Source organism: Euprymna scolopes, chromosome 24 (genome assembly GCF_053919585.1).
Source record: "Euprymna scolopes isolate OS-2025 chromosome 24, ASM5391958v1, whole genome shotgun sequence".
Taxonomy (NCBI): Eukaryota; Metazoa; Mollusca; class Cephalopoda; order Sepiida; family Sepiolidae; genus Euprymna; species Euprymna scolopes.
The window spans coordinates 107566439-107594020 of record NC_136505.1 but is presented as its reverse complement, the minus strand read 5'-3'; the positions used below and the strand labels follow the sequence as shown (position 1 = coordinate 107594020).

At 36.3% G+C, this 27582-nt stretch overlaps 1 protein-coding gene across 1 annotated transcript; it reads right to left on the bottom strand.

Annotated features, from left to right (window-relative positions):
• Positions 1-169: 169 nt before the first annotated feature.
• Positions 170-27373, bottom strand: LOC145246896 (uncharacterized). The gene is made up of 5 exons (XM_080108768.1): positions 26833-27373; positions 20289-20470; positions 16196-16339; positions 8678-9730; positions 170-678 (listed from the first exon to the last, which is right to left on the bottom strand). Exons 1-5 carry the CDS (start codon positions 27090-27092, stop codon positions 557-559), a joined length of 1761 nt encoding a protein of 586 aa, XP_079964894.1. The 5' UTR covers positions 27093-27373; the 3' UTR covers positions 170-556.
• Positions 27374-27582: the final 209 nt, after the last annotated feature.

Here is a 27582-nt window from a genome sequence, read left to right as displayed (position 1 = left end):
TATATATGATCCGTGTAATATCATAACCACTATTGTGAATTCGTGAAAAAAAAAATTCATTCAGCGATTGCAGGGAATTAATTAATTCACTGCCAAAATAAATCTCTAACAGTCTTTTTTTTTTTGTTATATATATAGATTTAAAGATTGAAAAACTTCCAAGACTATATTGTGTGTGTGTGTGTGTGTGTGTGTGTGTGTGTGTGTGTGTGTGTGTGTGTGTGTGTGTGTGTGTGTGTGTGTGTTTCTGTCTTCACCTATATGCCTTACAAATTTATCATCATGGACTGTAAAATCGATGACCCGAGTTCATGACCACTCAGATCTCTCCAGTCACACACTAGTACACTCGGGAAAAGGCATGAACCCATGCTCCCTGCCTGCTGTGAGTAAAACGGTCCACACTTATTTTCCTCCCTACAAGGGCAACTTAAGATCCAAGGCCAATTTTACATAGATTATATCCCACTCCCCAAACAAGAAACACTCTGGACGGACCAAAAAATAAAGATTCCTCCAGTCAAGCGGTTTTCATGTCCAGCGGATGTCAACAGCTTCATTTACGTCTGCATTTATTCATATCCAAAAAAATCATCGGCAACATGGCAACCATGGTCAGCCCTGAGAGAAGGAAAAACGTGTTCGTGTAATCGCCATCATTAATCTCCGTTACATGACCTGTCAAAGAGAAATTTAAAAAAAAAATAGTTTTAATTTGATTATCCGTATTATCTTTACTAGCGTGATCTGTGGAAATTCCACAGTGACAGTAAAAATAATTGTCGATTTTGTTTCAATAATAATTATTTCTAATTAAAGATATTTTATAGAATTAAAAGACATTCAACTTACTCTTAGTCTATTATTTTTCTTTTAATAAGCCATAACATACGTACGTTAAATGTACTAATAAATTATTAAACTTTACGCAACCATTATTACATTACAATTTTAAGAACAATTTTCTATACCCGTCTGTGAAACACAAGACCACAGGGCTGCTTCCCAGCTGACTATAATTTGGTCGTTTTCAAGTCTAATGTAAGCAAGTTCTTGTTGAAACGTCCTCTTAAATAATTAAACCCTACAAAATTTCCACCATTACTGATAATTACAGTATTGTCTCACTGGCCACCTGACATTCGTTAACCCATATCCTCGAGTAGCATTTGAGCCTTAATAAGCGACGACCCCCCCCCCCCCAGTAAAAAAAATCTTTGTTTTCTCTAAGAATTTGACACACTCTATAATATACGTGTGTACAAATATTGAATTTAATTTTATTACAGTAGAAACATTTGTTGTATAGCCGGGTGTACATTTCCGAATGATCAACTCGACGCACGCTGCATGCCGGATTGTATGCATAAAATCTTCCAAATCACATCCTTACATCATTTGTAGACATTTATGCTGATGACACTACCATCTATGGTAGCACATCTAAGTCAGTAAACGACCAAGTTCTCTCCAATTCTCTCTCCTCTGATCTTGAGCATGTGGTACAATGGGGAAAGGAGTGGCTGGTTGCTTTTAATGCATCTAAAACAAAGCTTCTCTCTTTACATCATCAACATTATGGTCTCCATCTGGCAGCAGTTGAAATGAATGGCTCTCGTCTTGAGGAGACCTCAAGTTTTGACAAGCTTCTGGGCTTGACCTTTACTCCTGATCTTAAATGGAACAGGTACATCAAATCTGTTGCCAAGGCCGCTGGAAAAATGGTGGGATCCTCTTATCGATCCAGTAGATAACTCACTGCTGATACAATTTTCTATCTATATAAGAGCCAGGTACGTCCAAGGATGGAATACTGTTGCCACATCTGGGCAGGAACTGCTAGAAAGGACTTGTCCTGCCTTGATAGAGTTCAAAATAGACTTCGTAGCCTCATAGGGGATATCCTTTTCTCTTCCCTGCAACCTCTATCTCACAGAAGAGATGTTGCGAGTTTGTCTCTGCTGTATCGTTATTTTCATGGAAAGTGTTCGACTGAGCTTCAGTCTATGGTCCCCCCCTCGCCAAACTTTCACAAGAAACACTCTAGCTGAAAACACTATCAATAATTCCCCCCCCCACTCTTTATCTGTGCCTAAACCTAAACGTACATTCCATGAACAAAGCTTCTTTCTTAGAACTGCACGCCTATGGAATTGTCGTCCGTTTTCCTGCTTTCCAGCTGACTACAATATGGTTGTCTTCAAGTCTAATGTAAACAAGTTCTTGATGAGCCGTCCCACTTGTTAACAAATTTACTGAATTTCCATTAATAACGATTACTATATTGTCCAATTTCTACTGTACACTCTTTAACCCTTATCCTCGAGTGGCCTCTTGACCTTGATAAGTGGTGATGCCTATGTAAAAAAACAAGGCACAGTGCCACTTTGATGTAAGGAGCTACTATCGAGGACAGTATTTGCAGGAATACTATGTAGGGAGTCGAGCAGCAAGATGTCTATTCATATTACACTTGAACTTCTGCATGTCAGTACAGTTGGCAAAACATGAACCTGAAAGGGAGTTCCAGAGTCTAGCAGTTCTGGAGAAGAAACTATTAGAGTAGAAGGCCTTCTTACATCTAGGGATCTCTACTGTGTAGGAGTGGGACTTGGCTGCTTATTAGGTTTGCCGGGGGGGGGGGGGTATTTACATTGATGGGGTACAGGGGGCGTGTAGTTCATCAGCACATCCACCATTAAAATACTTGTAAAACACGCACAGGAATGCAACATTTCGTCGATGGGACAGAGGTTGAAGCTAGGATGACAGTTCAGGTCTTATCAGGTTGGCGACTCTCTTTTGAACGCTGTCCAGGAGCAAGAGACTAGTAGCCGGTGAACCAGCCCAAATGTGACAATAATACTCCATACATGGGCAAATGGTGGCCTTGTAGAGGTACAGGATACTTTCAGGTGCAAGTAACTTTCTAGCATGGTAGAGAGAGCCCACCTTTCTCACAGCCGCCGTGGCAATTCTCTCAATGTATCTGTTTCAAAACGTGATTGCCTGTGAATGTTAAGCCGAGGAGAACGAAGTATTTAATGACAGTGTTTCTATGATGGTCTAGTGTTCTCGTGTTTGTACATGTCGATATATTAACAGATACAGTTTAACAACGTACTTATAGCATTAACAACAGACTTTACAGCAAAAAGGGACGGATAAGAGTTCTCTGGGAGTTTAACATCTGACCAATCAGGGGAAACATACCTGGTCCATCTTTGGTCTGATAAGAGAAATACAGATAAGAAAAAACATCCACAAATCAAAAACATGGAATTAATTCAAAATTCATTTCATTGGAAGAACTTCACTAGATTTTGCCTTAAAATATAAAAATTCGTTCTGAGAGTGTCATTACTAGGGCTATGACAACAGCATATTCTTTTCATTGTCTTGACTCTCGGGTATATATCCGGCACAGTTAGACACAATTAATCCACCGAAAACCACATCACTCTACATAAAAACATAGAAGATATCAATGGATATATACCTGAGAATCAAAACAAGGTTTGGTTTGGTTGTTTTTGTTTTACGGCATATCAACCCTTTTCAGGTTATTTAATGCCGAATCCAAAGATTTTGAAGAAAGATTTTTTTAATAGAATACATTTGTTGTTTTCAAGTCAGTTTCTATTTAACCCATAGTTGGGACCCTAACAGGTACTACCACTCCAGGTCAGAGTGGACATGGGAGCAATAGTAATTAAAGGGTGGCTCCACACTCCCCAAATCCCACAAGCTGGGGCCTTACCACTGGATATAGTTTAAGGTCATATCCAGGACCTCAAAACAAGGAAAATAATATGCTGTTGTCATAGTCCTAGTAATAATATTTAAAAAAAACTTTAATCAGACAATTCTCATCCAATATGGCAAAAAGTAATTTAAATTATTCAAACTATTGTTCATAATGTTTTGATCGATGTAACCTCCAACCTACTTCAGGCATATTTTGTCAAACTCAGGTATCTTTCTATCGCACTTTATGCGGAATTTGAAACTGAATCCTTTATTTGATCTATGGGGGTAACATGTTCTCATTCCATCAGCCATGACCAGGTAGAAGTTCAAAGTAATTTGCGACACACAAAATACAATTGTGAATTAATTAAGACTTACTCGGTCAGAACTAGGGCTATGACAACAGCATATTCTTTTGACTCTTAAGTAGATATCCGACACAGTAAGATACAGTCAATCAACTGAGAACCACATCAGTCTATATAAAAACTTATAAGATATTAAGAGATATATACTCGAGAGTCAAAACAATGAAAAGAATATGCTGTTGTCACAGCCCTAGTCATAACTAGAGCTATGACAACAGCATATTCTTTTCATTGTCTTGATTCTCGAGTATATATCAGACACAGTTAGACACAATTAACCGAGAACCACATTAGTCTACATAAAAACATAAGATATAAATGGATATATACTTGAGAATCAAAACAAGGAAAAGAATATGCTGTTGTCATAAACCTAGTTATTATTAATATACGACAGATTAAGGTACGACAAATGTATGAAAATTATTTTTGTTGATTTTCTAGTCATGCGATTTGGGCACGTTCATTTGAACAATATGTGACAAAGGAGAATCTGGCTCATCTATTGGTTGCCGCTAATCCTGTATTCAAGCAATCGCAGCACGCAAACAATAAAACAGATTTAGGCAATAAAAGAATATGAAACCGAGAAAAAAAAAATCCAAAGATATTTATTCAAAATAAATTTTCGATTTTTTTAAGCCTAATAAAAAAGATTTTGGAACACAAGAATGAATCTGCATAAAATAAGATTAGAATCAGTTTTCTGGGATTCTAATTTCAAGAACAAGCAATCGATTTTAATCTAAATTTTTTTGTGTGTGCTACCTATGGGAAGAAAGCTGATCTGTAAAGCCAAGGACGATGATAGTCCGTTTTGAAGAGGCAGATGGACCTCGATTTTATTATTCGGTTGATTGCCGAGAATTTATCGATCACGCGTAGTGTCGACGGGAGTAAAGGATGCTCCTGAAATTCTGATTTAAATTATGAAGAGACCATGGGGTCACAGGGAGTTGTTGACCTTCGAGGGCGCAAGGATTAGCGCCACATTGTATTATTTGTCGATATTATTTTACTTAGTATATTGAATAAAGGTATGACAGTTTTCTTTGCCAGTGGGGTGAGCATATATATCCCATTCTTAGTAAATGTGGGAAGTAGAAAATGTATGCCTTCGCCATACATTTTGATAAAAAGGGGGAGAAGGAATGTTACAGAGAGAGAGAGAGAGAGAGAGAGAGAGAGAGAGATAGAAAGAGAGGTGAGTAAACGTGGAGGTAGACACGTTTACCAGAACCGAAGGTCAGCTGACCAGATTACGTATATGTGACGTGGTCAGGTTGGCTAGATCTGTGAGATTTGATTTGGGCTTTGAAGAAGACAGACGGCTTTCCGTTGTCTCCCCCTCTTAACTGGGGAGGGGGGAGACGAACGCTGACGTGTGTAGAAGAAGAACCCCCACACAGGCCGATTTCACTTCCACCTTCTGCAGGACCTCTGGGGAAAGTGAAATAAAAACTATAAAACCCATTCATCGTCTTGGAGTGATAAATCTTCGTCAAACAGGTATCAAGTCTCCCTCCAGGATGAGAAATTTCCAGATGGTCCAACATCGAAGAAGCAGAGGTAGGTTCTGAAATTACATGTCACACACACACGATTCTCTTTATGATAATCAAATATACAACCATTTATATTAGAGACAATCATACGCACACGGAATCCCTCCTTATGTTATACACCAAAACGTAAATGGTGCCCCTTTATGAAGAACCCTATGTAACACAAGCAATCGATTTTAATCTAAATGGACTGGCATATTTTGTTTGTCTGTCAAAAATCTTTGTAAAAAAAATATACAAGTTTTTTTTTTTCCAAACTTAGGGAAGATATTAAAAATAAATATGAGTTAAATATAAAAACAGAAACAACGACATTAACATTTGACCAATCAGGAAACATTGGACCTGATCTATCTTTGGTCTTGTTTTGACATTAAGCTGCAAAGAAGATTCATCCAAATGAATCGAGTTGAAGTTTCGGGTGCATTTTCTGCAACTTCCATTCCCAGAATGTTTCCCAACTTGGAAAGTTGTTGGTTGGTTGTTTTTGTTTTACGGCATATCAACACTTTTCAGGTTATTTAATGCCGACTCCAGTGATTTTGTAGAAAAATTTTTAATAGAGTATATTTGTTTTGCTTTTTTTTTTTTTTCAAGTCGGTTTCTATTTAACCCATAATTGGGACCTTAACAGGTACTACCACTCCGAGTCAGAGTGGACCTGAGAGCAATGGCAATTAAAGGGTGGCTCTACACTCCCCAAAGCCCACAAGCCTGGGCCTCACCATCAGATATAGTTTAACGTCATATTCAGAACCTTGGAAATTGGCGCGCATGTCCGAAGTTCTGCATTTTATTGATATTGCCCGAATAGCTTCCATGGGGTTCAAAGCCATTACGACCGGTCGCCAGCTCGTCTGTCCTTCTCAAACTCTAACTACCAACTGTATGTGTCTCAAATTCTATCTTCCTTTCATAACGTCATTAATACATGTAACATTAAAGATCATCTGATGTTTTTACATAATCGATAATGTTTATCTAGAAATTCCTAACTTTGTCAGCTAAAATTCTCCTGTTTGATAACATTCCAAAGTCATTGTAAATAAATATTTTATTCTTAAATAGCTATAGCGATGCACAGAGTTTGTTTTTTTTTCTTCTTCATTATTTCAGCGTTGCCGAAGATTGGCGATTTTTTTCTGGTTGTAGAGTTGAATGAATAGAGCAAGGAGAAAGCGCCTACGTGTGTGTATTATGTGGCTATATGACTTACCTTCAGATGGGATCTGAGAGAGAAAGAGAGAGAGAGAGAGATCAAAGATGGCGAATCACACGAGATCTCATCGTCCACTGCACACATATGCATATGGAATGGAGTCAATTTTCTAATAAAATGCCTGTTGGAAGAGTTGGTGGGGAGAACAGTGACGAATTCTAGTTGAACTTTTGTTTATTTTATTTATTTATTTTAATATTTATTATTATTATTTTTTTTTCTTTTTGCTGTTTACCAGCCCATTTAACTGCACTGGTTTCTTGAAAAAACTGTTTATTTTGTCAATGTCTGGTAGCTGTAATTAGATGTACTGGTACGTGCCTACAAATAGTTAAATATGTTGCTATTAACAGAATGTAAAGTCCAAATAAAGAATTCTCAACCGCTATGTTCTCCTTCTCGTAATTCTCGTTATCAAAATCCAGCTCACATTTGACAGAACTCCCTTCTGCGCCTAAAAATACAGGGTGACCCACTTAAAGGTAGCCCAATATATCTCATCTTTCTCTAATCATTTTTTTTCAGATTAAGCGGCCCACTTAAAAGTAGCCCATCTCTCTAATCATTCTCTTACAGACCAACTGACACCACAAGACAAAATGCAATTCTTTTTCCAACAAGATGGCGCTACATGCCACACGTCTCACAGATCACTGACACGAGTTCATGATATGTTTTACAGAAGAGAGAACAATAAGCAAAGGGTTATGGCCACCACGTTCCCCGGACTTGTCATCACGTGATTTTAATCTTTGAGGGGACTTTAAAACAAAAAGTCTATGCAAATAATCCACAAAATCTAGACCAACTAAAGGAGAACATTACCAACGCTATCAGGAAAATCACCATAGAATATCTACAGGCAGCATCTGCAAATAGATGTCAACGGGGAGCACTTCCAGCATCTTTTATAACACTACACGTAATTTAAATAATAAAAAAATGTTCCTTCTCTCTACTACATTTTCTGGACTACTTTTAAGTGGGCCACCCTGTAGTTAAATATGTTGGTATTATCAGAAAGTAAAGTCCAATTAAAGAATTCCCAATTCTCTTCTGCTAAAGAGCCCAAAGATCTCCTCACTAACGTAATGTACTTGCAATAACCCTTATCCCTGAGTGGCTTCCGGGCCTTGATAAGTGGTGATCACTGTGTAAAAAAAAAAAAAAAAAAAAATTGCCAACTGTTTGCATTCGCACTCTCACTATTCTTGGTATCAAACCTCAGCACACACCTGTCAGAACTGACTTCTGCCCCTCTTTCTCTCTGACTCACAGGCTTTTTATTTGCAAAATCGACTGCACCTCATTTGCATATTTCTCCCAAATCTCGTTACCTCACGTGACTACCAGTCCATAAATAGCAGGAACGGCCTTTTTTCTTTCTTTCTTCCTTTATCCCTTTCCTGAAACAGACGGCACGTCGTACAAGGTAAGGTTCGTACTACTTTTTAACCACACACTTACAGCCCTTGGAGACGCTGCACTGGATAGCCCTGCTGCTAAAAACTATGAATTAAAAAAACCATAAAATAAAGAAAGTAAAGCGATAAAGAAAGAAAACATAGTTCCTATTTACAATGCCTCCCCACGGGACAAAGTTAGACACCAGGGTCGTTTTTTAACGTGGAGAAAAGGAACAAAAATAAAAAATTGTCTCAGTCGTGAAGGATTTCTCCTCCACTGACAGAGAACAAGAAATTGAAGTTCAGCATCTGAAGAACAGATACTACACTTTAATCTTGTCCCGAAAGAAAGAAAACATAGTTGCTTACCGATTACATATCCAACGAGCATGATTCCGAGTCCAGCAACGGTTTCCGACGTCCCTATTGCAATAGGGTATATATCAGCATCAAAGAAATCCAAGACAACAACATTATAAATGCCAAATAGCACACCGCAAGTTAGCATCACAAAAAAACTCAACAGACTGATGAGGGTGAATTCTGCGAGAAAAGGATAGATTACCGTCAGGACAGTTAGCAAGATTCCAGCAATGGTGTAGATTAGGAGACTCGGTACCTTCAACTTGTAAAGGAGCAAACTACTAATGATCCTTGCGACGATATCACCCGATGCCCCTATGGAGTAGACGTTGGCAGCGTCCATTAAGGTCAACCCCTTACTGACAGCAAAGTCTGGTAAAATAGTTAACATTGTATGGACGGTACCAGCTACGATACTGACGGATATTAAAAACAATACATACTGTTTATCTTTTATAACTGATAGGAAAATGTCTATCGAAGGTGCTGTTTCTTCCTTCTCTATTGCTTTTGTATTTTTTTCCGCTTCCGAAGTTAATAATGGATCCCAAACTTTCAACTCTTGTGTGTCGTCGACTAAGTCATTGCGGGAGACATGGGAACTGCTTTCATTCGGATCTGCATCTCCAGACACCGATGGATCGGATTCTGCATGATTACCTGACTGTTTTTCGGGCTTCGGATCAGTTGGAAGAGACGCTGGTGCGTTTATTTGTCTTTGTAGACTGGAATCTGATAGAATCCTGAAATGGCAGTCTTTATCATTACTGGGGTCTGTAGATTGAATACCATCCTTCTTTCTATCGCCTTTTTCTTGGTGACGGTTCTTTATGCTGTACATAAAGACACAGATAGTCAACTGGAACATTACGCCTGCCATTATCAGAGTACTTCCACGCCAGCTGTAAACACCAATCAGATAAGTTGTCAGGAGCGGGAAAATAATTGTGCCGGGTCCCTTGCCCATGGTGATAAGAGGCATCAGCAAACGTCCCTTGTCTCCAAAATAATCGCACATGCTCATCGAGGTGGTGAGGTACACCAGTGAACAACCAATTCCTGAAATACCAAAAAGAAAATTGGATGGATCTGTCTAAAGCAGTTTGGGGTTGAGATATTTAATCATTCTTAGTTTGGGGTAAAGATATTTAATCTTTGTTTGTTTGGGGTTAAGATATTTAATCTTTCTTTGTTTGGGGTTAAGATATTTAATCTTTCTTTGTTTGAGGTTAAGATATTTAATCTTTCTTTGTTTGAGGTTAAGATATTTAATCATTCTTAGCTGATTTACACACTCTCTTACCTGTAAAAATTAAAAAGACACCATCTTATGTATTAAATCAAAAAAGACACACCTTCAAATCTGTCAAATTTAAAAAAGCACACATTTTAATCTGTTAAAATTAAGAAGACACACATTTTTTTTTGTTGACTTAAAAAACAAAATTTTTACTTTTGTTGCTTACCGATTACATATCAGAAAAGCACGATTCCGAATCCAGCAACGACTTCCGACGTCCCTATTACAGTAGGATATATATCAGCATCAAAGAAATCCAAGACAACAACATTATAAACGCCAAATAGCACACTGCAAGTTAGCATCACAAAAAAACTCAACATAATGAGGAGGAAGAATGTGTGTTTTTAATTATTTACAAGAGGGGATAGGATTGTTGGTAAGTTAATCCTCAATTGAATATCAAAACTCATTAAAAGACCAGGAAGCATTTCAAGGATGGACTTCAATGTAAAATTCCCGAAGACTCAAAGACTAAGCCCAATGCAGTGTAATCGGGTGTATCAATTCCAAAAGGTTTTCACATGTTAATAATCAGTCACAACCAATACACGTCAGCATATCCAAAATAGCTTTCAACAGTGTAGCATAAATTTAAGAGAAAAATGGTCACTCGAAGAATTGGGTTGGTCGGTTGGTTGGTTGTTTTTGTTTTACGGCATATAAACCCTTTTCGGGTTATTTAATGCCGAATCCAAAGATTTTTAAGAAAATTTTTTTAATAGAATATATTTGTTGTTTTCACGTCGGTTTCTATTTAACCCATAGATGGGACCCTAACAGGTACTACCACTCCGGATCAGAGTGGACCTGGGAGCAATGGTAATTAAAGAGTGGCTCCACACTCCCCAAAGCCCACAAGCTGGGGCCTCACCACTGGATATAGTTTAAGGTCATATCCAGGACCCCCATTGAGGGACTTTTACCCTCTGCAGGGGAGCAGTCGGCGTATTCTAATGCCCCACCGACATGAAAAAATGGTCACTCGAAGAATTGGGAAATCTAATTGAAGAGAAGTGATCACTGAAAAAAAAAATGGAGAAATTACATTCTAAAAATATGAATTCAAACTCCAAAAGGCACCTTAAAATCTTATTTTTAAAAATGGAAGCCTAATAATTTGAAGATAATATTCAACTCCCAATAAAAATAAAAATGTTCACTTTATCACGTAAGAAGGTGTTTTTAAATTATACTGGAGTAAAAGTGTGCTTGAATTCTTACCAGATTAGAAAGTGTGCCTTTTTTTATTAAAAACATTAGAAAGTGTGTCTTTTAAAATTTAACAGATTAGAAAATGTGTTTTTTTACTTTTAACAGATTAGAACATGTGTTTTCTAAATTTGACAGATTTGAAGGTGTGTCTTTTTTAATTTAACAGATAAGATAGTGTTTTTTTAATTTTTACAGATTAGAGAGTTTTTTTTTTTAAATTGTAGATTAAAAAATGTGTCTTTTTAAAATTTTAACACATTAAAAAGTGTGTCTTTTTAATTTTAACTGATTAGAAAGTGTGTCTTTTTTAAATTAAGACATTAAAAAGTGTCTATTTTTAAATTTAACTGATTAGAAAGTATGTCTTTTAAAAGTTGAACAGTGTGTCTTTTTAAAATTAAGAGATTAGAAAGTGTGTTCTTTTAAATTTTAAAAGATTAGAAAATGTGTTTTTTTTTAATTCTACGGATTAGAAGTGCACCTTCTTAAATGTTACAGATTAGTAAGCGTGTCTTTTTTTAAAATTTTAACAGATTAGAAAATGTATTTTTTTATTCTACAGATGAGAAGGGCACATTTATAATGTTACAGATTAGTAAGCGTGTCTTTTTTTAATTTTTAACAGATTAGAAAGTGTGTCTTCAATTTTAACAGATTCCATGTGTCCACATTAGTTTCTAAGAAAACATCGAACTTCTTTAAACTAAAAGTTGAAGTAAAAAAAGGCACATATATGCAAACGCACACACAACGACGGACTATATAACAGCTGTGCACTCGTCAAAATATCTCAGTTGTATCTTTCTGTTATGTAGTAATCACATATGTGCTTATGAGTCTATTGTGATACTATTGACGTCCCCTCTGTCTACAAAAGTGTTACGCATTTAAAAATTTTAATTTGTTCATCGAAGCTCATAGAGAAAACTCAAATAGGATTGTTAATCAGTGTATGGTAGTGAACCATGTCAGGTCGCAAATAATTGTTTTATACTTGTTTACTTGTGTGTGCACCCTCGTCACGGGCCCCGAAGCGCTATGGATAGAGACGTTGAATCTCTACGGTTCCAGATTAGAATTGTCAGAAGATAGCGGTTTCAATCCTACCCAAAGCCGGCCAGAGGCTTACTTGGCCAAAAACGTGGTGAGGCGACAACAACTACGAGTGGCATAATTGCTGAGAATGCAGTTAGGAGATTCGGAGTTCCTAATCCTGTCACGGTTACCACCTGACGAAGGCCAGATAAATAGTTGGCCGAAACGTCGTGAAACAACATCAAAGAAAGATGAGGATAATAGTCCGCAATAAATAATTTAATTAACTTTTTCTATATTTTAATTTTTAATAATTCTGGCCCTTTTCTTCAGATGAGAAGCATTTAGCTTCGAAATGCCATGGTCTAAAGAGTTTTTTCTTCATTTTTCCTATTTACTTTTCCTTATTATTCTGACGATATAATGATATTATTATAACTTTTATTTCTCATCTTTCATTTAATATCATCGTTTGCTCTTCTTAATAAGCTTCTTATCTTATTTCAATAATTTTAGGTCCTGCATATGACCTTAAAGTATATCCAGTGGTGAGGTCCCAGCTTGCGGGCTTTGGGGAGTGTGGAGCCACCCTTTAATTGCCATTGCTCCCAGGTCAACTCTAACCCGGAGTGGTAGTAACTGTTAGGGTCCCAACTATGGGTTAAATAGAAACCGACTGGAAAACAACAAACATATTCTATTAAAAATCTTTCTTCAAAATGACTAGATTTGGCATTAAATAACCTGGAAAGGGTTGATATGCCGTAAAACAAAAATAACCAACCAACCATTCAATAATTTTAATTAATAAATTATATGGCGTTTCTGAATTTTGGAGATAAGAATCGGTTATTCGTATTATTTATCATTTTCACGCTTCGATGGATGTGACCTCTAAACTTCGTTCAGGTGCATCTTGTCAAACTCGGGAATGTTTCCATCAAACTTGGGAATTTGGACAGAATTTCAAATGGACCCTTTTATTTACTAATAATAATTAATAATCAAATTTACAACTAGAAATAAAAATAAGTTTAAGGCTCCCAAAATTATGACTTAAACTGTTTGCAAGGACCCATCGTGTAGTGGTTAGATTGGAAAAAAAAGTGATATTCTCTTGAATGTGCTGAAAAGCGACCGAAAAATACAATTGTGAATTGTTTAGGATTTCTATCCAGTCCTAGCTGATGGAACAAGAGCATGCTACACCCGTGAAGTAAATAAAGGATTCCGCTTGAAATTCTGTCCAAATTCCCGAGTTCGACAGAAACATTCCCGAATTCGACAAGATACACCTGAAGAAGATCGGAGGGTATATCGACCGGAACGTGGTGAAAATTACACTCAAGACGAGAACAGTAGTCAGATGATTTCAAATAATACATATAACCAATCCTCATCTCAAAAATTCAGAAACGTCAATGCTTCTATACTAAGAAAAAATTTTATATGCACACACACACACACACACACACACACACACACACACGCGTATATATATATATATATATATATATATATATATATATATATATATATATATATAACTTTGTTTGTCTGTTTGCGAGTTCGTTTCCTATTGACTCTGAAGCGGCTTGGCCGATATTTTAAAAATATTGGACCAGCTGTTTCAGAATCCATATGGAACCCACTCATACATATCATATATATACTCCCATCTATCTCTCTCCCTCTCTCTCTCTCTCTCTCTCTCTCTCCCTCGTATCTAATTAATATACCTTATCAAACAAGAGAAAAAAAAGTAGTCAAAATTTTAAACCCCAAAAATTGAAACTCCTATTTCCCCCCTCCTCTCATTACCCCCTCTCTTTTCTCTTTACCACCCTCTCTCCCTCTCCCCCTCCCTATAATTTTAATTATGATTTTCTATGTTTATTACATTTAGCAAATTAGTAAAAACCATTTATAATATTTGCTAATATTTTCTCCTCTGAGGAGATGGTAGACATCGAAAACCTATAGGTTAAGGAAATATACTTATTGAAATGTAATCTTTGTCTTGCATGTAATAAAAATTTCTGCATTTGAAATTTACCTGTTTTATATCATAAAATTGAAAAAATTACTAAAGTATGATATATATATATATATATATATATATGCAAGGTGCGTCTGGTATTTGAGAACATCACTTATTTCATCTCTTTTATCTATTATTTAGTCTTTTACTTTGTTTCTTTCAAAAAATTAATTATGGCAGATATTAATATAACTCAGGAAATGAAAAGACAGGCTGCAATAGTTGCAATAATGGCAGAACACAGTGATTTGCAAATTGCACAATTTCTAAAAGTTGCCCGATCGTTTGTCTTTAAAGTTCGCAATGAATTAGAGAACAAAATGGCCCAATTTCTCCAGTTACTAAACGCAAAAAGCATCAACAACGCTCTGACAGCATAAGAACACCTGAATTTGTTCAAAGAGTTCAGAACATCATTGATGAGAGCCCTCAAATGTCAATGAGGTCAATTGCAAAAAGTCTTAATGTCTCAGAAGCCACAATTCGTATGACTTGTCATGAAAATCTTCGATACAAGTCGCATGTGATGAAGAGAGGCCAATTTATCTCCGAGATCACCAAAGAAAATCGGTTAGTAAGATCCAAGAGGCTTCTAAGCAAACTGAAACATCATGCTGAGCAACAGATTCTTTGTTTGTTTTTTTTCAGATGAAAAAATTTTGACCAAAACCGAAAGGTAAACCGAAGAAATGACAGATGGCTATGTGCTAACCCTTCTGAAGTTCCAAGAGTCATGCACACAAAATTTCCAGCAACTGTTATGATGTTGGGGGTGGTTAGCAATGAGGAACATGCGATGCTACCACATTTCATTCCACAAGGACTAAAAATCAATTCTGCTGCTTACATTGAAGTCCTGAGTACTGTTGTGAAGACTTGGATCGATAGAGTAAGAAATGGAATGCTCTACATCTTTCAACAAGACTCTTTTTTTTTTTTTACATGGGGGTCACCACTTATCAAGGCCCAAAGACCACTCACGGATAAGGGTTATTGCGTGTACAGTAATCAATGAGATAGTATTGTAGTAATCATTAGCATTAGGAGTTTTGATAGAGTGTCTTACTTAAGGGAACGGTTTGTCAGGAATTTGTTTATGTTGGTCTTGAAGACGCCCAAGTTGTAGTCAGGTGGGCAACAGGCAAGCGGCAGAGAGTTCCACTGCTGTGCAGTTCTAAGAAAGAAGCTTTGCTCATGGAATCTACGTTTGGATTTAGGCACAAATAAAGAGTGGGGAAAATTATTGACAGTAGTTTCAGCCAGACGGGTGTTTCTCGTGAAAGATTGGCGAGGGGGGGGGGGCGAGGGATTGGAGTGCAGACGAGCAGCTGCTATGGAAATAAAGAAAACAAAGACAGGCTTGCAACGTCTCTTCTGTGGGAGAGAGGTTGCAGGGAAGAGAAAAGGGCATCCCCCACTAAACCACGAAATCTATTTTGTACTCTGTCAAGGCAGGATAGGCTGCTTTTAGCAGCTCCTGCCCAGATGTGGCAGCAGTACTCCATCTTTGGACGTACTTGGCTTTTATACAGATAGAGAATTGCATCAGTAGTGAGAGATCTTCTGGAGCGGTAGAAGGATCCCACCATTTTCCCAGGGTTCCTGGTAACAGATTTGATGTGCGTGTTCCATTTCAGATCAGTGCTTTGGGAAAAGTCTTCGAGCCTGCCTTCCAACTACCATTTTTTTTTTTTTTTGCTCAACATACACCTCCAAGCAACTGTAATTGATGCTGAGGGCGAGTTTTTTTAATAAAGTTAAAAAATAATATTTTAGTTTATGTACAATAAAGTGACTTTTTGTAATACCGATGTTTTTATTTGTCTTTTTGATTATTTAAAAAAAGGAAATATATGTTCTCAAATACCAGACGCACCCTGTATATATATATATATATATATATATATATATATATATAATTTAGTATTCTTACCTCCAAAGATTCCAAGAAAAGGCAATAAAAAGAGAGCATCATGTGCAAAGAAGCAGGCGCCGATGCCGATGGTCAAGAAGAGACTTCCAATCACGCCTGTGATCCGCACGCCAAACTTGTTCATGAATATTCCAGTGAGCAAACCTGGATTAAACAAAATCAATATTAAAATTTGGATTAAAACAAAATCAATATTAAAATTTGGATTAAAACAAAATCAATATTAAAATTTGGATTAAAACAAAATCAATATTAAAATTTGGATTAAAACAAAATCAATATTAAAATTTGGATTAAAACAAAATCAATATTAAAATTTGGATTAAAACAAAATCAATATTAAAATTTGGATTAAAACAAAATCAATATTAAAATTTGGATTAAAACAAAATCAATATTAAAATTTGGATTAAAACAAAATCAATATTAAAATTTGGATTAAAACAAAATCAATATTAAAATATGGATTAAAACAAAATCAATATTAAAATATGGATTAAAACAAAATCAATATTAAAATTTGGATTAAAACAAAATCAATATTAAAATATGGATTAAAACAAAATCAATATTAAAATTTGGACAATGATGATGATGACAATAATGATCATGATCATCATATTCAAAAACATTATCTGATCCTCATCATAATTATATATATTGTAACTGACTGATTTCTATATTATTTTGTTTGTCTATACTTCGCGATAACTCATGGGTGTACCCCAGGGGCTCTTTTAGGGCTAATAAAAACACTGCATTTTTGGGACTATTTTACCATATTTGTTCAAAATTTTCTGTATATGTTTATTTAGCAGTCGTGCATGGTGCTGAACTCAAATTTAAATATGTTAAGGCCTTGGGGACTTTTTGAGGCTAAATGGGAGGCAAATGATGGACTTGGTCATTTATTTATTTTTTGCATGGTGCAGAACTCAATTTTACATATGTTAAGGTCTATAACTGCACCGTTTGTTCATTTTCACCCGGATTTGACGTCCCCTGGGGACTTTTGGGGCTAAATGGGCTGAACTTAGTCATTTATTTCTTTATGCCTCGTTCGCAGGGGACCATGCATGATTCACCTGTTTTCATCAAAATCTTAAATGTGTTCTTCTTAATTATCATAATCATCATCATTAGCAGCAGCAACAGCATCATCATCAGCAACTAAGACTTGTTCCTCATCATCATCATCATCATCATCATCATCATTATCATCTAAGAATTGTTCTTAATAATTATCATCATTATCGAAGATTTGTTCATCATCACCATCATTATCATCTTCATCATCTGAGTCTTGTTCTTCATCATCATCATCATCATCATCATCATCATTATAATGCAAGAGCTTTTCTTCATGGTAATCATCATTATCATCGGAAACTCATCATCATAATCATCATCATAATAATCACCATCGAAGATTCACACTTCATAATCATTATCATCAGATCGTCATCATCATCACTGTCATCGACACCTTTAATTATTATCATCATCATCACCATAATCACCATCTGACATTGTTTTTCATTATAATCATCATCATCATCACGATATAAGACTCGCTTTTCCTAATCAGCATCAGCATCGTAATCATCATTATTTTAATCTGAGAATTTTTCTTTATAATTCTCCTCCTCCTTCTCATAACAACAACAACAACAACAACAATAACAATAATAATAATAACAATAATAATAATAATAATAATAATAATAATAATAATAATAACGATAATAACCAGAACTCTGCTGGACAAGTACAAAAAGAACTGGGACCTTGGAGAGGCTTATTGCCACTCAAATTTCAGTGGAAAATGTACACAGACAGACAGACAGACAGACACACACACACACACACACACACACACACACACACACACACGTTCACTTTTATAGATATATAGACTAGCATTTCAGTCCGGCGTTGCCCGGGTGTTTGGAGGTCTAGGCTGAGCAAAAAGAAAAAAAAAAAGAAAAAAGGATTAATTTTTTAAACTTTGACCTCTATTATGAACCCTTAAAATTTATTGTTTTGGGCTCTAATCAAGTTATTAAGTTAGATCCATGTCCAAGGAACCTATATCCAAAATTTCAAGTGTGTAGACCCAAAATTGTCGGAGGAGTTTGGTAGAGTTCTCAAAGGTCAAATCGTTGACCACTTTTTTCTTTCTTTTTTGCTCAACATACACCTCCAAACACCCGGGCAACGCTGGGCTGAAATGCTAGTATATATATAAAAGTGAACGTGTCTGTGTGTGTCTGTGTGTTTGTGTGTGTCTGTGTACATTTCCCTTCACAATACCTCTGTCAATTTTAAGCCCAGAGACTCGAAATTTGATATACAGGGTATTAGATTTGGGAAAATCTTTGTAATCCGTTTTCGGCCAGAAATTTGGCTGTTAAGTGGTCAAAGTTCAACGATTTGACATTTGAGAACTCTACCAAACTCCTCCAGCGATTTGGGGTATAAACAATTGAAATTTAAGAAATGGAAATGGATTTAGCATAATAACTTAATTTGAGCCCAAAACAATATATGTTAAGGGGTCATAATAGGGGTCAAAGTTAAAACAAATTTGACCGCTGCGGTCTCTTCCAAATTACTCAGACAATTTCTGGTCTAAATATTTGAAATTTTACATAAAGGGTATTCAGAGATAGGGCAAGCTTTTTAATCAGTTTGAGTCGGAAATTTTAGTTACCAATATATAAATGTATGTATGTACGTATGTATATTTACATGTCTGCTTAAATTTTAGACCATTCTGTTGACTTAGTCTGCGGCAATACTCCAGTGAAAGGGCATCCCACTTCTCTGTAAGTTCTTAAAGATTTGAAAATTTATCATTGTGTAGCTGTTGTTTGATGTAATGTCATACGTTTTCGTTAAGATTGAGGCTGGAGATTGTGCAGGCCAATACATACACGGAATATCATACTCTTCAAGGAACCTCTTGACGTTGCCAGCTGTGTGAATGGGAGCATTATCCCGCATGAAGATGAGATTATCATCTTAATTCCGGCCAAAGTAGGGTAGAAAATGCTCGGTCAACATATTATTGTAGTTGGTCGAATTAATTTGACCTTGCAAGCGACCTATAGGTTCTGGACAATTAGTACTCATAACGCCCCACACCAAAATGTAACCCCCCACCACCTTGCAGCGTTGAAGCTATGCACCTATGATTATATTTTTCTGTTCCTCCGTCGACAGATGTACTGCCTACCATCACTGGCTAGCCTATTGAATTTGCTTGCTTTTCGTCGCTAAAAATCACTTTCGACCAATTTAAAGAGTTCTGATCTTCACTGCATTTGACGAAGTTCAGACGACGCTTTCTGTTCTTTACAAAAATCATTGGCTTGCACCTTGGAACACAGAATGGCAAATTAAATTCCTTCAATCTGTTCTTAACTGTAGAAATATGGCACTTTTTACAAGATTACACCGTTGTTGGATTTGAGGAACCGTTTCAAATCTGTTTCTGGGGCTGCAGATCTTATTGTCTTCCCTGTAAGAAATAACTCTAAGACGACCAGATTCAGGGGCATCACGAACACTGCCGGTGTTTTGCTGGTTTTGCACAGTCATTCGTACCGTTTTCTCATCACATCTGCGACTGATTTCTCGATTATTGACTATGATTATTGACAATAATTATTGACAATGATTATTGACAATAATTATTGACAATAATTATTGACAATAATCATTGACAATAATTATTGACAATAATTGACGAAGACTTTTTTTTTCGAATATAATCTCCTCATCAGCACAAAAGAAGGAGGAGAAATTTAAGACACCAAAATAAATTAGCATTTTTTAAGTAAGGTGGATAGTCCTTATTGAGTTTCATTAGAAAATTTGTTTTAAAGTTCGTCAGTTCATATGTGGGCATGTTGCTGTATTTTGGCCGCGAATGGTTGAAGTAATTACGGTTTATTTTAAATTCAAACGGATTAACACAAAGCATTTTAACTTACAAACGGATTAACACAAAGCAATTTAACTTAGGAACTAATTCATATGAAAGTAAGTTCACTCATTAAATAATTAACATTAAAGTAATTTCACTTACCAATAACTCCAAAAACACCCGTTGGAAAAATGACAATGAATGTTATCAATTCATGGTTCTTGACAAAGTAGTTTTTAAATTCTACATTGTAGATTCCAAGACTTGAAAGGAATCCCATGAGTATTGCGTTCGCAAAAAAGCCTGCCAAACCCACAAAGAACGCTTCTACTTTTTGACCACAGCTGAAGAATAAAAATTAAAAAATACAACTTTTCAAATAAATAAATTAATAGTTTATTATTTTATTCACCCCAAACAAAGTATATTGACAGTGCAAACATAAGGGCTACTGTGATAGGGATCAATTTGGGACTTGATCATCAAGAATTTTGTTTTACAGGGTAGAATGATAAAATTGTCGCCCTAGAAAAGCCAACATGATTCCATTTCCATTTGATGAAAACCGGTTTTCTTTTTTGTTGCAGACCATCTACTAGTTGGCGAGTTTTGTACAAATCCTAAGAGCGATAAGAGCCTTCTGTCTGAAAGTGACACAATGTTCAACGAGCGAGATCAGAGATGCGCCACTGTACAACTCATGCTCTCTACCGATTCAAGTTATGACAACAGTACCATTGCCAGTACCCTTAAAATGCATTGTTGAATCGTCACAGATAACAGGAACGTGCAAAGGGTGATGAAAACAAAGCTTCCAGCTACGGTTATGGTTTACAGTGAGAGCCACATCATGCCGCCTCACATCTTCGAAGTCGGCTTGAAAGTCAACACCAAAGTGAACCTGGATGTGCTGAAGTGTGTGGTGATCCTCTGGTACAATCTTGTGGCCGTTGGAAGACTTAAATCCACTGGACTACATCAATTGGTCATACCTTGAAAACATCACCACCATGACCTCCCCCAACTCGCTGAATACCGTTCCACAGCAGACATTCTAACTGTAATCTCCGAGCGTATATACCATTCACTTGACAAAGCAGGGGAGGGTAGAGCAGTAGCTTTAGATATATCTAAGGCTTTTGACAGGGTATGGCATAAAGGTCTTCTCAGAAAAATCAGATCATACGGTATCACTAGAAGAATCTTTCACACAATTAAATCCTTCTTAGATAAGAGAAAAATCCAGATTGTCCTCGATGGCCGTACATACAAACAATATGATATAAATGCGGGAGTGCCTCAGGGGTCTACGTTGGACCTCTATTATTCCTAATATTCATAAATGACCTCCCTGACAAAATTGTCTGTGAGATGGGTATATATGCTGATGACACCACGCTCTATAACAGAGATGATAGGAAAACAAATGAACACATATCTAAAGAAATGACAGAAACACTTGAGAATGACCTCCGATCTGTAGTGGAATGGGGACAAAAATGGATGGTCACATTCAATGCTGCCAAGACTAAACTTGCTTCCTTCAATAACTACAAGAAACCTTCTCTACCACCAATAGCAATGGTCAATGACTCTTTATCTGAAAGCAAACCTTTTAAACTCCTGGGCCTAAAATTCAGAGGAAACATGAGTTGGAACAATTATATTGAGAGAATTGCCAAGACCGCTGTGAAAAAGGTAGGTTCTCTTTACTGTGCTAGAAAACTACTAACGCTCGAAAGTATCCTGTACCTCTATAAGGCCACCATTCGTCCATGTATGGAGTATTGTTGTCATATTTGGGCCGGTGCATCTGCCACTAGTCTCTCACTCCTAGACAAGGTTCAAAAGACAGTCGCCAATCTAATAGGTCCTGAACTATCATTCAAGCTTCAGCCTCTGTCCCATCGACGCAACGTAGCATCCCTCTGCCTGTTTTACAAGTACTTTAACGGTGAATGTTCCGACGAACTGCAAGCACTTGTACCCCCTCTACGTAAATACCCCCTGATAAACCCAACAAGCAGTACAATCCCACCCCTTCACAGTAGAGATCCCTAGATGTAAGAGAGCCTTCTACTCCAGTAGTTTCTTCACCAGAACCGCTAGACTTTGGAACTCCAGGTTCCTGCTTCCCCAACTGTACTGACATGTTGAAGTTCAAGTGTAACATGAACCGACATCTTGCTGCCCAATTCCCCACCTAGTACCCCTGTAGCCTGTGTCTCTAACAGTAGCCCCCTACATCAAAGTGGCAATGTTCCTTGTTTGGGGTGAAAATGTAATTAAAAAAAAAAAAAAAGCTCCCGTTGGCGCTTGGAGAAAAGGCATGCTCCCAGTTCCTGACCCGCCAGGAGTTCAGCGAATACTTGGCAGATGATAGTGATCAGGCTGGCTTTGGTGTTGTGGGAGGTCATGTTAGCGATGTTCGCGACATATGACCAAAGGAAGTAGTCCAGTTGATTCAGGTCGGGGTGAGGGGAAGGGCAATCAGTAAGAGAAGTCGTAGCAGCCAAGCCTGAGTCTCATTGGATTTGTGGGCCGGCGCTGAGTCCTGCTACCTGTCAGTGGCCACCTGATTACACCAGGGGTTCACCACACTCTCCAGCACATCCAGGTACAATTTAGTGTTGATTTCTTATTCATAGCAATCCACTGATGTATGTTGAGGGTACTGACAATGGTCTTGTTGCCATAACTTGGATTGGTAGAGAACATGAGTTGTACAGTGGCGCATCTCCGATCTCGCTCATTTGAATATTGTGTCACTTTCAGACATGATGGAAGGCTTTTATCCCTCTTGGGATTTGTGCACAACTGGCCAACTAGTAGCTGGTTCACGGCAAAAAAATGAAAACCGGTTTTCATTAAACGGAAATGGAATCATGTCGACTTTTCTAGGGCGACAATTTTATCGTTCCAGCCAGTATTTTACTGAAGCTAGTATCCATTGAAAGTCAAACATTAAATAACCAATTTCAACTACCATATTGTCAAATGTAGGAGTGCTAATTATGTCATTAACTCGTTAAAGTATAACGTAGACGATATTATAGCCCAAGAAGGTTGATTTTTTTGTTGTTGTTTGAAAGTAACAAATAATTGAGAAATTAATTGTAAATTACACCCGTGAAAAGTAATTGATTCAAAGTTCATTCCTAATTAAGTATTTGTTGTTAACTTTTCAATATACATTGTCTCATTTTGATTTCAATTTTCGTCTATTTTTTAAATGCTTGTTCAATTCATCACATAAAATTATATTCAAACGCCATTCATTTTTTATTTGCAACAAAAATTGGCAATAAATTGAAAATAACAAGGTTAACATCGTTTGGGGAATTGGGAGGGAGCTGCTCGATAGTCATATCACATTTTTGCTGATTATTGTTTTCTAAACTTACTCTAACAATCTGGTTATATACTCTTAAAACGCTCGGAAATGATTGGTAAATTTATCTTTATATGCAAACAAATCTTCCACTCTCTGAAATAATTCTTAGTTTTTTCAGTTTTTCTTTTTGTTTTGTTTTTTTACACCGAGATCACCACTTATCAAGGCCCGGAAGCCACTTGGGGATAAGGGTTATTGCAAGTACATTACGTTAGTGTGGAGATTTGATGAAGTGTTTACTAAAGGGGGCGGTTCATTAGGAATTTGTTAACATTGGACTTGAAGACATCCAAGTTGTAGTCCGGAGGGAAGCAGGCAGACGGAACAGAGTTCCACAGGCGTGCAGTTCTAAGAAAGAAGCTTTGTTCATGGAATCTGCGTTTTGATGTAGGCACAGATATAGACTGGGGGAAATTTTTCACAGTGGATTCAGCTAGACGGGTGTTTTTCGTGAAAGATTGGCGAAGGGAGACCAGAGATTGGAGTTCAGACGAGCACCTGCCATGGAAATAACGATAAAACAAGGATAGGCTCGCAACGTCTCTTCTGTGGGAGAGAGGTTGCAGGATAGAGAAAAGGGCATCCCCCACTAAGCCACAAACTCTATTTTGTACTCTGTCAAGGCAGAATAGGGTGTTTTTAGCAGCTCTCGCCCAGATATGGCTACAGTATTCCATCCAGTTGCCTAAGCAAAGGAGAATCTCATTTTGGATTCAGCTAAGAGTACTCAAATACAACATTTTTAGATATTCTTAAAAGTTCTCTGGTACGCTTTATTTCTCTGCTAAGAAAACAATCCTAAACCAATAAAAAGATACGCAAATAATTCAGTATAGCTCAAAGAAAATTTCTTCAATATAACCAGTTTTTCTTTATAAAGCTCTAGCAGGTCAGCCCGGCTATGTACTGTTTATAACTTTATGTGCATATATATATATATATATATATATATATATATATTAAAAGTTTGACTCATGTCCAAGTAACCTACATCTAAAATTTCAAGAGTTTAGACCCAAAAACGGACAGAGGAGTTTGGTAGAGTCTGCAAAGATCAACTCTTTAAACTTTGACCTCTTGATAGCCAAATTTTCGCCCAAAAACTGATTAAAAAGCTTGCTCCATGTCAGAATACCTGTATGTGAAATTTCAAATGTTTAGTAACAAAATTGGCTGAATAGTTTGCTAGAGACCGCAAAGGTCAAATCTTTTGAAGTTTGATCCCTTGGCAGCCAAATTTTCGACCAAAAAACGATTAAAAAGCTTGCCCTATGTCTGCATACACTTTATGTAAAATTTCAAATGTTTAGTCTAAAACTTGGCTGAATAATTTGGTAGAGTCTGCAAAGGTCAATTTTTTTTTTAACTTTGACCTCAATTTGGACCTCTTAACATTTATTGTTTTAGGATCAAATAAAATTAAAAGTTTGATCCATGTCAAAGTAATCTACATCTAAAATTTCAAGTCTTTAGACCCAAAATTGGCGGAGGAGTTTGGTAGAATCTGCAAAGGTCAACTTTTTCAACTTTGACCTTTAGGCAGCCAAATTGTCGCCCCAAAACGGATTAAAATGTTTGCCGCATGTCTGGATACCCGTTATGTATAAATTTCAAATGTTTAGACCAAAAATTAGCGCCGCAAAGATCAAATCTTTTGAACTTTGACTCCTTGGCAGCTCAAATTTTCGACCCTAACAGATTAAAAAGCTTACCCTATCTCTGAATACCCTTTATGTAAAATTTTAAATGTTTAGACCAGAAATTGGCTGAGTAATTTTATAGAGACCGCAGAGGTCCAAGTTTTTTTTAACTTTGACACCAATTTTGACCCCTTAACATTTATTTTTGGGGGGCACAAATTAAATTATAAAGTTTGATCCATGTGTATGTAACCGACATTTAAAATTTCAAGTCTTTAGCCCCAAAATTGGTGGAGGAGCTTGGTAGAGTTTTCAAAGGACAAATCGTTTAACTTTGACCCCTTGACAGCCAAATTTCTGGCCGAAACCCGATTAAAAAGATTTTCCCAAATCCCAATGCCCTTATGCCAATTCTCGATTCTGTAGACCGAAAATTAACACAGTTATTTGGTAGGGAAATGTACACGGACAGACACACAGACATTTTCACTTTTATAGATAGATAGATAGATAGATAGATAGATAGATAGATAGATAGACAAAGAAACTTTTCCATTTGGTCTTTTTACGTTTTTTTTTTTGTTTGTTTTGTTTTGATTTTGTGTTTTTTTTCTAAAAGTTGATTTCAGTTTGCAATTAGGCTTTAATTTTTTATTGTTTTTACTTTCTTTTCCTGAAAAATTAGGCTTCAAACATTTATTATAGTTTAGCAACTCTGTTAATGGTCACCAGTCGGCCTAATAGGAGGACATGCGATAAAAAAGTGGGTGCTTGTGTAGGTAAGTAATATTTTACGCCAACGCATTTCAGGTGGAAACATTATTACCTACTTACATTTCATGTCGAAATGAGTATAAATTCCAAAAATTAACAAAAAATGATCCAGTACAAAAAATTTGCAAGTAAAAATAGAATTTATCGAGTTTTATCGTATGTTTTAATGTGGAAGAATTGTACGACTAAATCAGTATGAACAACTGACTTATTTCTTTTGACTTAAATTAGGGTTCCGCCATTTTAAAACATAAAACCTCGGTACGTAATTGTGTATGATTTTGTTATCTAAGATACAGCTAGTACATATACTATTGGCCCATTTTTCGTTATTTTTGGAATTCATACTAATTTCGACATGACATCTAAGTACGTAATAATGTTTTCAGGCAATTCAGAATTTAAACTCAGGGGATAAATTTTTTTTTATTATTTTATTTAACTTTTTTATTTAATGTAACAAAAGGTTTATAACTTGGATAACAAAAAAATGTAAAATGCAACGATATTGTAATTCTTTTTTCAAACTAAACTTTCGAATAATTGTTAGAAAAAAATACTTTTTTAAAAACTATTTTAGTAAAATAAAGTTACCTCCTTTAGACCAATGAGTTAAACTTCCAAATTGCATGTTTTCACTTGAAATGAATTGATTTATAAGATCAGCAATTTACAAAAAAAAAGCACAAAAATAAAATACACAGATTTATAAAGACTTTGGAATTCTCTTACGTGTTCTTACTTCCCTGACTGTACTGACATGCAGAAGTTCAAGTGTAATGTAAACAGACATCTTGCTGCTCAACTCCCTACAAATTATATCTCAGATAGTAACAACCTACATCAAAGTGGCACTGTGTCTTGTTTGGGGTGTAAATGCAAAAAAATAAAGATTTACCTTTTTTGCTTGACTTTTTTGCCAGTCCTTTTTCTCCTTTTTGTCAAAAAATGGGGGAGATTTTTGCTCGAAGCCGAGAAAAATAACCCATCATCATCATCATCATTGCTACGAGTATTTTTATCATTTCTAACTAATGAAAAGGGAGGTGATGTGTTCTGATGGCGGCGCATGGGGATCGTTGGATCCACATTTTGGAAAAATTCTTCATCATCATTGTTATCATTTCGATTTATTGGTGCGTTTTCTTTAAAATGCATTATTGTTTTTTGTTTTGATATTTTTTTTCTTGAAAGGGCGGGGGGGGGGCTGATGTTACTAAAATTAAATAAAATACCTGACACCCCCAGAAAAACGTAAATAAAATTTTTCGGATTTCCTGTTTTCGGGGATTTTTTGTTTGTTTGTTTATTTGTTTGTTTGTTTGTTTGTTTGTTTGTTTGCTTGAAATAAATAATCCGAGCTTCCTTCTAAAACGCACTTTCTTCGTTTATGCCGGGTCAATAATAAAAGCGAAAATGATATATAATTGCACATTAAAATCTAAAAGTCATTAAAGTCTAAAAGCGCATGAGAGAGAGAGAAAGAGATAGAGAGAGAGAGAGAGAGAGAGAGAGAGAGAGAGAGAGAGAGAGAAACAGACAGACAGACAGACAGACAGACAGACAGACAGAAGGAACATGAAAAAGAGATAGGGGATAGAGAATGGAAGAGAAATGCAAATAGACAGAATCGAGACAGACAGACAGA

What these genes read in the sequence shown, in the direction of transcription:
- LOC145246896 (XM_080108768.1), bottom strand. Translation starts at nt 27,092, where the DNA reads ATGCATTTTAAAGAAAACGCACCAATAAATCGAAATGATAACAATGAT. An exon ending in AAAAAAGTCAAGCAAAAAAG is followed by an intron (nt 20,471 to 26,832) that starts GTAAATCTTTAT and finishes TTTATTCTTCAG; the next exon opens with CTGTGGTCAAAAAGTAGAAG. An exon ending in TTTTCTTGGAATCTTTGGAG is followed by an intron (nt 9,731 to 16,195) that starts GTAAGAATACTA and finishes TTGGTATTTCAG; the next exon opens with GAATTGGTTGTTCACTGGTG.